At 34.8% G+C, this 13,146-nt stretch overlaps 2 protein-coding genes across 3 annotated transcripts in view; one reads left to right on the top strand and one right to left on the bottom strand.

The window, feature by feature from the left end:
* The window catches only part of gpc5b (glypican 5b), a 62,152-nt gene extending 59,379 nt beyond the window's left edge, over positions 1 to 2,773 (bottom strand). For both annotated transcript variants that reach the window (XM_056448266.1, XM_056448267.1), the window contains exon 1: positions 2,384 to 2,773. In XM_056448266.1, the coding sequence (XP_056304241.1) occupies positions 2,384 to 2,552 (169 nt within the window). In that variant the 5' untranslated portion in view covers positions 2,553 to 2,773. The remainder of the gene's footprint in view (positions 1 to 2,383) is intronic.
* A 2,647-nt stretch (positions 2,774 to 5,420) lies between these two features.
* On the top strand, positions 5,421 to 10,426 carry rpp21 (ribonuclease P 21 subunit). The gene is made up of 5 exons (XM_056448065.1): positions 5,421 to 5,572; positions 5,656 to 5,756; positions 5,873 to 5,955; positions 6,050 to 6,184; positions 10,144 to 10,426. The coding sequence occupies exons 1-5, from the start codon at positions 5,516 to 5,518 to the stop codon at positions 10,260 to 10,262; spliced, it is 495 nt and encodes a 164-aa protein (XP_056304040.1). The 5' UTR covers positions 5,421 to 5,515; the 3' UTR covers positions 10,263 to 10,426.
* Positions 10,427 to 13,146: the final 2,720 nt, after the last annotated feature.

Below are 13,146 nucleotides of genomic sequence, written 5' to 3'. Positions count from 1 at the left end.
CGCCACTGGCTTGCATGGTTTGGAATCTGTAGAGCTGTGCATCGTTGGATTTGCTCTTCAGTGATTGGACTCTCAGTAGTAATTATTAAACCACACTGAACTGAGCTAAACTGAACTGAATTTAAACACTAAAAACTGAACTACACTGTTCCTATTTACTATGACCTTTTATGTGAAGCTGCTTTGACACAATCTACATTATATAAGCGCTATACAAATAAAGGTGAATTGAATTGAATGAATCCATTCAGCCAGTCTCCAGGTCTAGCAGGAGCACTTTTAGCTTAGCTTAGCATAAATCATTGAATCGCATTAGACTATGCATCTAGCATCTCACTCAAAGAATAAAAATCCGAACCATACACTCTCATAATAAAGGTTCAGGAGCTCTCACTGGGGCAGTACCTTTTTTGTACCTTACCTACTTATTTGTACCTGAAGGCAGGGTCGTAACGGACATTTTAAAAGTGGGGGGACAGCTGTATGAGATCATACGTTCATATAATTATTAATCACCTGTTTCTAAATGGTCTGTCTCTAAAAGTGAGGGGGACGTATCCCACCGGTTGCTACGCCCCTGCCTGAAGGGTCCATAATGGTGCTTTTTAGGTACATTTGGGTACTATTATGCACCTTTTAGGTACCACTGTGGACTCTTTGTGTACAAATATGTATTTTTTGAAAAGCTACTGCCCCAGTGACAGCTCCTGTACCGTTATTTCTGAGAGTGAAGCTGCAACGGGTACAGTGATATTATTCAGCACTTTTATCATTCAATAACGATTGATTTAATGCTACAACAATGCTAATCTTTCTAATCATTACATTTTCTTTAAAATACTAATGGGACATGATTAACATACAAAAAGTGTGGCATAGGGGCAAGTAGGTGCATGTAAAAGGGAAAACATGTGACCAAGACAGATAATATCTGCTCTGTCAGTCATCCGGCTCTATCCTATGTGACCAATTTTACACCAATGGGACCCCATAAGCCATGCATTAGAGCAGCTGACTGTGATCACCGGCATTCGGCTGACCTCTCTCACCTCTCAATACACATGGCCTCTGAACGTATGTACTAAGAATATAACTTTTTGTAATGGTCATACTTTCTCAACGTATCTTTTCCATAAACAAGAATGTGAGACAAAGCAAATATGTCTAGCTTTCAATTTCATAGGAACTCGCAAGCATTTTTGAGATGACTTCAGTTCAGGAATGCGTTTTTGATTTAACATGAAATGCGTAACATGAAAAACATTTGACAGCCTATCCTACAGTCGTTTTCATTTTGTCAACACCACTGGCATTTCTGATTTATGCTCTGTCATCAAAATGACCTGTTTGTTAGACAGCTTTTTCAGTCACATTTTATATAACATATAGTTCAGCGTATACATACATATTTAAAGTGATATTAAACTGGGGAAAAAACATGGTGTAGATACAATTTTCACTAAGGCAATGTTAGTAAAGTTTAAAAATGATTACAAAGAAACACGTTAATTTAAACATGGACATTTAAAAGCCTGCAACATTTTTCCTTGTAAAAAATACTCAGATAATCTCACAAAAAATAGTAAAAAATATAAAAATCTACAGGATAATTATTATTTAATATAATATAATATAATACACACACACACACACACAACAAATAAAAAACATTGTTCTATTTGTAATCTATAACATTAATAGAGGTTACTAAACCAATAATATACTTTAAACTTTTAAAGATTCAAGTTCAAGTTCATTCCGCTGTGGCGACCCCTGAAATAGAGACTAAGCCAAGGCAAAATTATTAATTGAAAAGATCATTTGTGATAAATGTCAGAATTAGACAACCTAAAGTTGAGAATTAACGGTTAAATGATCAAAGACTAAGATGATCAAACACATTCCTCAAAATGTTTTTGATAGTTTGGAGTAACTGGCGTGTTTATTTAACGTTATATGTTGTTAGCGAAAACTATGTTTTCCTAGTTTTGTACGTTAGCGCTTCCATTTTATTTGTTTCATGTATTGTTTTGCCGTTCAAAATTAGCTACAAAATTAGCTGTTTATCGACTACGAAAACTTTATTAAATGTGACAACATGCCGAGTTATGTGGGCTATTTAACTTGTAATTAACATGATATTACTGTAAATCCCTGACGTGTTCTTACACACGGTTAAAATTCAGTTGTCGTTGTTTGCAACTTAACAGTATATTTTGTAACTTCTAGTTACATAAACATGTTAATTAAATCCTTGCTTTTTGTCAACGTGTTCAATTGGTCATAATTTTTATTCTTGACGAAGACTATAGCTAACTAGCCATCATAGGAAACATAGTTTAGGATGTGACTGTTTACACAGTTTCCTCCGGTGCAAACAAACCTGTAGCTGCTGTCTCCGGAACCCACCGCAATGAACCGACCTGCCGCAGCTGGAAAGCGGTTTTGACCTCATGACAGCTCTGCGCACCGGCGCTCTGAACCCTCCATATCAGCACACTGGAGAGCAGGATCCACATCCAGCAGACACGCGGTGCTGTCCCGCGGAGCATTGCACCATCTCAGTCAGTCCACGGAAAAGCCCTCTGAGCCAATGTGAAGGGAAAAACACGAGGCGAGACTGAAGAAAGTAGCTATTATCCGGAGGACAGGCACATTTAGAGCCGCTTAATGAAGTATCCAGAGAGAAAGTTTTGCAGCCTAGCAGGGGCTTCACATGCTGCGCGATTTGACAGTCTGCATTGGGGACATGTGAGGAAGGGCCCCTGTGTGTGTCCAGAGACTTCTGCCAATTTTGTGTGTTCAACACACCCTGCACACACTCCTAACACAGGAATAGATAGATAGATAGATAGATAGATAGATAGATAGATAGATAGATAGATAGATAGATTTTTACATCTGTTTTTATGTTATTTTAAAGCTTATTTAGTTAGAGAAAATGAATAAAGTTCATTTATAAATATCATTAGTTTTTGCTTTAATAGATTAATAATGCGAACTGTTTAAAATGATCAAATAACTGAATTTACAGCCACTTTTGGTAAGATGAAAGAGAAAGTTTCAACAATTTATAAAGAAAATGTCAGCTCAATAGAGGGCAGCAAATTATCTAAATTATATACTAGAATAATAAACCAGAAAACTTTAGAAAAAAAACATTTGTGTGTAGGAAAAATATAGCTTTACACACACACACGCACGCACGCACGCACGCACGCACACACACACACACACACACACACACACACACACACACACACACACACACATATATATATACATTCCATGCAAATGTCAACCTTGCCATGAAAAAGTAAAAAATAATACAGCAAAACTGTTCCTGCGCTTTTTGTGTAGGCTTGTATTTTACAGTGCTTTAAAAATACTGAGAAAATACCTGTCAGTGTTTTCAAACAAATATATTTGATTTATCAAAGTCACACAAGTGACAAATTCACATCTGTCACATCCATAACAGAGAGATGACACATCCATAATGAAGCTTTTTCCTCATAAATGCAAAAATATAAAATCAAATAAAATCAATCAAGTTTGTTCTATCGTGAGCCAACTCTTATCATTTTGATTAGCATAGTTTTTTTGGGTTGTGCAGTTTAATTCACAGAATTTCTACAAAGCATGTTGTATACTGTAAACTTGCAGCCTTTTTTGTCACATCCATAACGCATGTTTATTTTCCTCATTTAAAATATAAAAAATGTTTACAGCTTGATATTTTTCTGCTCCCACAACTCTTTGGCTAGTTGTTTTGATAAATATAAAGAGATGTTTCAATATAATATAAACTTATACTTCCTCTGTCAATTGAGACAGATTTTACAACAGTTTTGAGATTTTACAGCAAATGTCACATCCATAACGCTGGAATCAGCCATATATATATATTCATTTATTCATTTTCTTTTCGGCTTAGTCCCTTTATTAATCTGGGGTCATTTCTGTGTGGAGTTTGCATGTTCTCCTCGTGTTCGCGTGGGTTTCCTCTGGGCGCTCCGGTTTCCCCCACAAGTCCAAAGATGTGGTATAAATGAATTAGGTAAGCTAAACTTGTCCGTAGTGTATGTGTGTGAATATGTGTGTATGGATGTTTCCCAGTGATGGGTTGCAACTGAAATGGCATCCGCTGCTTAAAACATAGGCTGGATAAGTTGGCTGTTCATTCCGCTGTGGCAACCCCGGATTAATAAAGTGACTAACTTGAAAAGAAAACGAATGAATATTATTATTATTATTTTTATTAATGGTAATTGTAATAAAAGCAATAATCACTGGAGTAATAATTTCATTTGAAACTACATACAATAAGAAAGTTATAGGTTATAAGTTCATATATATATATATATATATATATATATATATATATATATATATATATATATATATATATATATATATATATATATATATATATATATATGAATTAACATATTTCATTTTAATTTAGTCACAATTATTTAAAATGTAAATATTAAAACTTTCACAAATACCCATGATTTTAACAGTGAATATTTTTAAGATAATTTTCAATTAGCTGAAAGAAAGAAAACAAATGAATAAATTTGTATTTTTGACAAGACATAGTGGGTAGAAAAAACTTAATTCAGATATTTAGAAGTAATACTTTCAGATATATTTATTTTTTTGCTTCAAATAAATAGCTTCAAATAATTCATGATTTGTTTTTCTATTTACAGTCATGGTTTTATAGGAAGAAAAAAATCTTGAGAGCAGTAACTTAAGAAAAGTCTTAATATTTAGCTAGTAACAAACGCTTATTTTAGGCCACAAATCAATAAATAAATTCATTTTTAGTCCAGCAACAATATCCACTTAATATTTTCTTCACACGACACAAAATGACTGCGAAAACATTTATAAATAATAAAAAAGGGCTGTCTGGAAGTGGATGAAATTGGTTTTGTGCAACCAGTTGATTTGTCCACTGAATATAAAGTAACACTCAAAACAACGAAGCAAATCAATATCTTGCAAATGCTGTGTGCATACACAAACACAAAACTCTTTTAAATATCACGTTGACGGTAAAATCTGCAATTCATCATGTCGACATTAACTTTAGTTTTCATATTCAGAAAACAGACTACATTCAAAACATTGTTAGCAAAGCAGCTAACTGTAATTTTAGCCGTGATTCAAAACTCCCACAGATTATATGACGCTTAAAAATGTTATAATTCATAATCTTCAGCTGTAAACATGCATATAACTGTTTGATATACAACTCACAAGTCCACAAATCAGCGTTATTTCGTCCTGTCGCTATGAGGCGCAGTATGTTCATTCCTCACACTCTTTTTTTTAATGAAGTAGTAATGAAGTACCACCACTAGATGGCGAAATACTGTAACTAGAGTGATTTTTACCGGATTCAGAGACGCAGAAGGAATTATACAAGCGTGCTGTAATGTTATGCACTCCAAGTTCACACTTTTCTGAGTTTGTAAGATCAGCTAAACGTTTATAAAGACACATGGCTGGGAATATAAAAGATAAAGAAGCATTTCAACGCCTCAATTTCCTCTATCAGGTTAGTCAGACTCTCTATCATACGTAATCATTTGAATATCTCCAAATCTTTTCCTGATGTTTTCTTCTTATGGTTAATCAAAGGCTGCTCACTGCGTTTTGGCTCAAAATCCAGAGAACATTGAATTAGCTCGATTTTACTGCTTCACACAGAAGATGATCTCTAAACGACTGGTTCTCAGACAGTAAGTATTCTGTATGTACTCTATAAGTGTTTTCATGAATAAATGTAAGGAATTTTAATTATACAAACTTAAGTTGTGGAGTTTCAGCAAAATATGTTTTTTTTTTCTATTAAAAGAGACCCTTCAGTGAAGAGAACCATTTGCAAGAAATGCTACACTTTACTAATACCAGGTGTCACATCAACTGTACGACAAAAAAGTAAGGTTTCCATCCATCCATCCATCCATCCATCCATCCATCCATCCATCTATCTAAAAGTTAACCATGTTAATTAAATCTGAATTGTTTTAAGGAGGAAAGGGGCGACAACATAAGACTATTGTACGATGTTTAAGTTGTGGACTGACCAAACAATTCCCAAACAACCCAAAACATAAACTGTGGGTGGACCAACCAGAGGCTCAACTAGAAAACCAGACTTCTCAAGGTAAAGATATTCAGTGAATAAATCCATACCTGGAGAAGAATATGCTCATCCAAATGAGTGGATTACATGCTTTGATATGCACTGAGGTAAAGTTGGTTTTATGCTTGCACATTCAGACATTAGCATTTAATAAACTAGTAAAGCAGAATTTTAAAAGGCTAATACAGATGAATTATCATGACGTACTTTTAAGAGTGCAACAAATTATATGAACTTATACGTCTATGTAAGGTATCTTTATTGTTTACCACACTACTTTAAGTATTCATTCTGAAATCATGTTAGTATGACTTCCAAACATAAGCACGATTTACTCGACTGTGAACAATGTTGTAGCTTGATAGTCATTGGATGATAATATGATTTCACTATTTAAAATTGGTTCATTTTTCTATTCAGTTAATCATAGCAACACATATTTTAAATCAAGTCTATCATTGATTCCCTAACATACTGTTTACATCGTTGACAAATCACAAACATGTCCAGAGGAGATACAGAAAAGTATCAAATCACAAATATGAAAATAATAAAATAACTAAAAAAATTAATATTACTTGAAAAATCCTATTACTCGAAATAAAACTGGAAAATGCTGCCATGTTTGTTTCATGAATGTAAATTATTTTTAAAGCATCATCTGATCTTTATGGGACATACAGCTGAAGTCAGAATTATTGGCCCCCCTGTTTATTTTTTCCCTAATTTCTGCTTAACAGAGAAAAGTTTTTTTTCAGCACATTTCTAATCATAATAGTTTTAATAACTCATTTCTAAAATTGATTTCTTTTATCTTTGCCATTATGGCAGTAAATAATATTTGACTAGATATTTTTCAAGACACTTCTATACAGCTTAAAGTGACATTTAAAGGCTTAACTTAATTAGGTTAACTAGGCAGGTTAGGGTAATTAGGCAAGTAATTGTATAACGATGGTTTGTTCTGTAGAACAAAATATCCATAGAAAAAAATAAGCTCAAAGGGGCCAATAATTTTGACCTTAAAATGACTTTTAAAAAATTAAAAACTGCTTTTAGAAGAAAAAATATTATCAGACACATTGTGAAAATTTCCTTGCTCTGTTAAATATCATTTAGGAAATATTTAAAAGAAGAAAAAAAAATTCAAAGGGGGCTAATAATTCTGACTTCAACTGTTTGACTTGCTATGTTAGAGGGATAAATATCAGATGAAATGTCTTAACATTTATATATAAAGTGTTGGTGTAAGAAAATGGGTGGGAATCATAATTAGCTGAAGAAGCTAATCTAAATGTTTTTTCATCTAATGATTGGTAATTTATTTGGCTAATCTTTTACTGGTATGTTAGAATAGCAGGCTACTCAGTTAGCATACTACTGTAGCATTATGCAAAGCTAATTGGTAAACCACTTACCTTGTGAATTACCTGAAAAAAGAGAATGTTTGTGGCAGTGAAATCCAAGCTAACTGGATAATCAGCTAGTGATGTGTTAGCTTGTCAGGCTAATCCGTTATTGGTATGTCAGGAATAGCAGGGGCCTGTTCTATAAACCAAGCTTACAGAAAAAGCCAGGCTTATTTTAGTAAGTCAAGTTTATTATTGGCAGATTCGGTTTCATAAATTAAATGTGCGATAGTTCAAACTCCGTTACTATGGCAACTTATGCTGTGAAACTAGCCTGGCACGGGGCAGGTTAACTCTATGGCTAAAACTTAAGTTCAAGCTTAATCAAAGTAATGTTAACATTCACCTGCCGTAATTTGATGCCATTTTAATTGACCTAACCTCTTAATAATGATTAACTTTATAGTCACTTAATAGAAAATAAATAGACACCAAACATATTTAAGAATAGAATGATAATACATTTAAATTCAAATAAGTTATTGCAAACAAAACAAAAACAAACTACAACATTTCAATTAAGTTTTACTTTTTTGTTTCGGTTGATTTATTTATTTATTTTCCTGTTAATTAAAATTAATAACAAACCTTACGACTCTTCAGGGTGTCGTAATTTCAGAAGGAAACATTTTGGCCAATCAAATGCTGCTGTGAATTGTGTGTAATAATGATCCCATAAGAAACTGCTGTTTTCCCTGCTAAATAAAACAGCTTAAAACAGCCTAGGCTGGTTGGCTGGTTTTAGCTGGTAGACCAGCCTAGTTTTAGAGGGGTTTTTGCCATTTCCAGGCTGGTTTCCAGTCAATTTCAGCCTGGTCTTAGCTGGTCAGGCTGGAAAATGACCCGCTAAAACCAGCTTGGACATAGCTGGTTTTGGCTGGGCTCCCAGCCTGGCTTGGCTGGTCAAACTGGATTTAGCTGGTCATCTCCCAGCCTGACCAGCTAAGACCAGGGTGAAATTGGCTGGAAACCAGCCTGGAAATGGCCAAAACCCCTCTAAAACCAGGCTGGTTGACCAGCTAAAAACAGGCAACCAGTCTATGCTGGTTTAAACTGTTTTTTTTTCAGTAGGGTTGCTTGGATTGGCCTGTTTTCATTGGGATTTTGCACTCACAGGATTTACATGAGAACGAGGAAACAATGTTTGAGATTCATGGTATCCCAACAAACACATCTACGTTGTAGCAATATCTGTACAACGTTGTAATTTTTCAAAGGCAACGTCGCCACTTACGTGCTCGCTACGTGCTCGCTACATTGTTACAACGTAGAAATGTAAGATGTGAGAAGGCTGTTGCAATGTTGTCGTGTGACATTCATCAACCATGAGACGACGTTCTTACAATTACGTTCAGACGACTATCAATACTGCCTAGAATACAGGATAAGCAGGAATAATTTTAAATATTGTTTAAATTATTTTTCCTTTTTAATTTGATAACTGCACATGTGAACTTGTGAACTGCACTTGTGAAAGTGTAAAAATGCCACACAAATGTATATAATCAAACTTTTTTTATTAAATATTTCAGAATACTTAGATGTGTACTGTATGTAGTACACATCTAAGTATAAGCAAACAGTATAAAATAAGGTTTAGATAACATTAAATAATTAACACTGGACACTACACCACTGGAGAATACATCAGCCCGTGCAGCGCAGCCGAAGGCCCGGCTTAGTATGGAGAACGCAGTCAGAGATAGAAACAAATCCAACAGAGAATACAGTTCAGAGATGGATCCACAGCAGCCACAAGTCAACATAGGCAGTGAACAAGAGAGGACAGATCAGAGCTTGACACAATAGGACTACACAAATGACCACTGATGTTTTATTAAGCAAGAAGAAATAAAGCTCTTCGTCTCCTATAATAATAAATATTATTATAATAAATACTCACATCTCCTCTGTCATTGTTGAATGAGACGCCGAACGGTCTGTTGAAATTTAAACTGATTCATTGATGACGAGTAAATGTTGTACAGTGGTTGTCCATGCAGCCTAAACACAACCTAAAGCAACGGCCGTTTAAATGGCAACATTATGACACCGTTGTGACAACCTTTAGCAACAATGTAGATCCTCAATCTTTTTACAAGGTTGGCACAACGTTGTAGGAAGGTCGTTACGTTGAGGCAACGTTGTGTGTTTGTTGGGATGCCATTTCCATGTATTAAGCACTTATTATTCAGATATGCCTAGATATATCCATATTTCTATTCTATGGCATCTTAATTTTTTATTTTACATTAGTAGGTAAACCTACAATTTACAAGCTAATCATCAAAGGATTTGCTAATAAATCAACCAGCGATGCAAGCAAAGCTTGAAGGCTTAGTGTCTAGTTTTTACCTATGAGGCTAATAATCTGTTATTAATATATTAGATAGAATACTGAGATAATAGCTAGTCTAACTCTCTTTAGCTACATTAATAAAACAAATGTTTATTTAATCATTTATAGTATTACATTTACAAATCTGAGACCACATACATAAGCAATTTAGCACTAATTAGCATTCTATAAGTGTTGTAAATTTACCCTATGGATCTTTATTTGTTCTACAGATGCTGGTCCTTCATCTAACTCCACAACCCAAGGGAGGAAATGTGATGCAAGTGGTTCAGCGTCCACAGCAGCGAAGACTACACCTACAGCTCAAACAAATAAAACTAAATCTTCATGATACTTGTTTTATGAGACTGTCTTGAGGCATTAGAATAGCTTCAACTGTTTGGTTATATCCTATTATTAGTTTTATTCTCCTGACATGGTGTGCAATATTATTTTTCATCCGCATCGAATGGATGTTTTGATTTGCAATAAAGTGATCCTACTGTAAGAGGCTGATTTACATTGCTAATGACTTTTATTTTGTTCTTCTATGCATGCTTTAATATCATTGAACTCTTTATGGCTTCCCATTAAAAAAAGAAGAAGCTGCTTTTATCACCCCGAGCATATAGAAATCTGTTGGGAATTCAGTTCCCTGCATAAAAATTGATTGATGTACTGTTGCTGAATTACCTCTTTATCCAAACCATCATGTGGATATTTCACTTATACGCGTGCAGCAAACTTATTCTTTTCTCACTCGATTTTTCGATCGATAGCTTTTTCCAACTTCTAAAGCCTGTTGATCTCTGATAATCTCTTGATCTCAGTGTCATGAGTTTACATCCCATGATGAGCATAAAGGTTTTGATATTATACTTTTGATGTTTTTGATGAGAACAAAAGCCTGTTTTTTTTCTGCGCGGTTATGCGCGTTCATGCATTATTCAGATCTGCGTGCACGAGCTCTCCCGAGTATCTCGCCTCAAAACTTGGATGCTCGACGCCGTTGCATATTCATGATATTCTGTACTCTGGCGGAAATTTATAAGTGATATTAAGGCATTTACACATGTAAGAGTGTAATTCAGTCGCAGCTGATGTTGTTAATTGGATGGGATATGGATCTTGTCTAAACGCATTACAACAGCGCGTTCCCGAGGATATGCATCTACTAGCTGTCGATACGAAAAAAGACTGAAAGTTCCACAAGAAGCTTCATCTCAACCAAATCATTATGGCAAGCCGTCTTTATACGTAGGCCTATAAACAAAGTAACTATTTTTGATTCCCCCCATTATTGTAGGCTACTTGTTTATTATCTAGGCTGCTTTATTTTTTAGCGAGTAGACCTGTCAGTAGCTCCTACATTTTAAAAAAGTAAATAATACTTAATTATAAAAATAAAAAAGTATAATATTTAATTATAAGAGATTGCATACTAGTACTTACCAAATAGACACTACATTTATGGCAGAATAATTAGCCTATTTATTATACAATTTTATTTATTCATTATGGATATCTTACCGATACTTTTCAATTACATAATACTTATATGTTATATTAATAGCCTATTTATTAGACCAGTGTTTCCCAACCCTGTTCCTGGAGGCACACAAACAGTACATATTTTGGATGTCTCCCTTTTCTGACCCATTAACTTCAGGTTTTGGAGTCTCTTCTGATGTTATGATAAGTTGATTCAGGTGTGTTTGATTAGGGAGAGGTTGAAAATGTGTACTGTTGGTGTGCCTTCAGGAACAGGGTTGGGAAACACTGCATTAGACACTGGTACTTGTTTTTGAATATTGTATACTACCAGTAGATAATAGTTGTTCATTAGTACATGGCCTTTTCTATTTAGCTGTTATCAACTGTTTAGTTTTGACTATATATTCAAATTGTGGCCATTGCATACTTTTATGTACTATATTTAATCAATTTGTGCTTATTTATGGAGTTCTCTTACTAAATAAATTGATACTAGTTCTTATTTATATCACACTAATATATATCCATTAGATAATTCTTAGATGATACTGGTTTCATACTGGCATTCATTTTGTAGATACTAGTGCATATTTATTACATGCTAATTAAAATATTACTGGTAATATTTTTTATGTTACTGGTACATTTTTAAATTGAACTCATGTAGTCATGTCATAAGACTGGTCATAGTAAGAAAGCAGATCTACACCTGACAAAAGCCTTGTCGATCCCAGTTGTAAGAGCAAATAAAAATAATTTGACTTCTAGTTGACCATTTGCAAAAGTGGCCGAAGCTAGAATTTTCTGATGTGCAATCTTTTGAACAGCATCCCAATCATCACAGATACTGCAGAAGACCTATTGGAACCTGCATGGACCCAAGATTCTTACAGAAATCAGTCAAGTTTGGTGAAGGAAAAGTCATGGTTTGGGATTACTTTCGGTATGGGGTGTGCAAGGGATCTGCAGAGTGGATGGCAACATCAACAGCCTGAGGTATCAAGAAATTTTGCTGCCCATTACATTACAAACCAAAGGAGAGGGCAAATTCTTCAGCAGGATAGCGCTCCTCATACATCATCTTCCACATCAAAGTTGCTGAAAGCAAAGAAGGTCAAGGTGCTCCAGGATTGGCCAGCCCAGTGACCAGAAATTAACATTATTGAGCAATGAGCATGTCTAGGGTAAAATGGAGGAGGCTTTAAAGGGCACCTATGGTGAAAAATCTACTTTTCAAGCTGTTTGGGCAGACATATGTGCATGTATGTGTATAGACTGTGATATTGGGGTGATATAAACACACCCAGTCCTTTTTTTAAATTTAGCAACATAAAAACGGTGAACCAATTGGAGCGGTTTTCATATTGACCGCAACTTTACGTAGGAGTGCGGTTCCCCGCCCACCAATATTGATTGACAGCTGCATGTATTAACATGTCCCGGTAGTCATGTGTCTAATCAAATCAACAAGAGAGGACGAGCGCAAAGCAGCCGGGAATAAAAGGTGTGTTCAGTTCGCTAGGATCATCAATCATCATCAAATGTGATCAAGAGTGAGTTTCACAAGTTTAAAATGTTTTAAAACAGAGCATGTGTGTCATGAATTACAGCGATTTAGCTTAGCTTTACTTCATCAGCACACGTGTCAGATAAATTATAAAGGAAGACGCTTCAGTCCCGGTTTGTGGACGTTAAATCAGGTTTATTTTGTACATTAACATAACAGATATCCATACAGCAGT

Source organism: Danio aesculapii, chromosome 22 (genome assembly GCF_903798145.1).
Source record: "Danio aesculapii chromosome 22, fDanAes4.1, whole genome shotgun sequence".
NCBI classification, from domain to species: Eukaryota; Metazoa; Chordata; class Actinopteri; order Cypriniformes; family Danionidae; genus Danio; species Danio aesculapii.
This window is presented reverse-complemented; position numbering and strand designations above follow the sequence as displayed.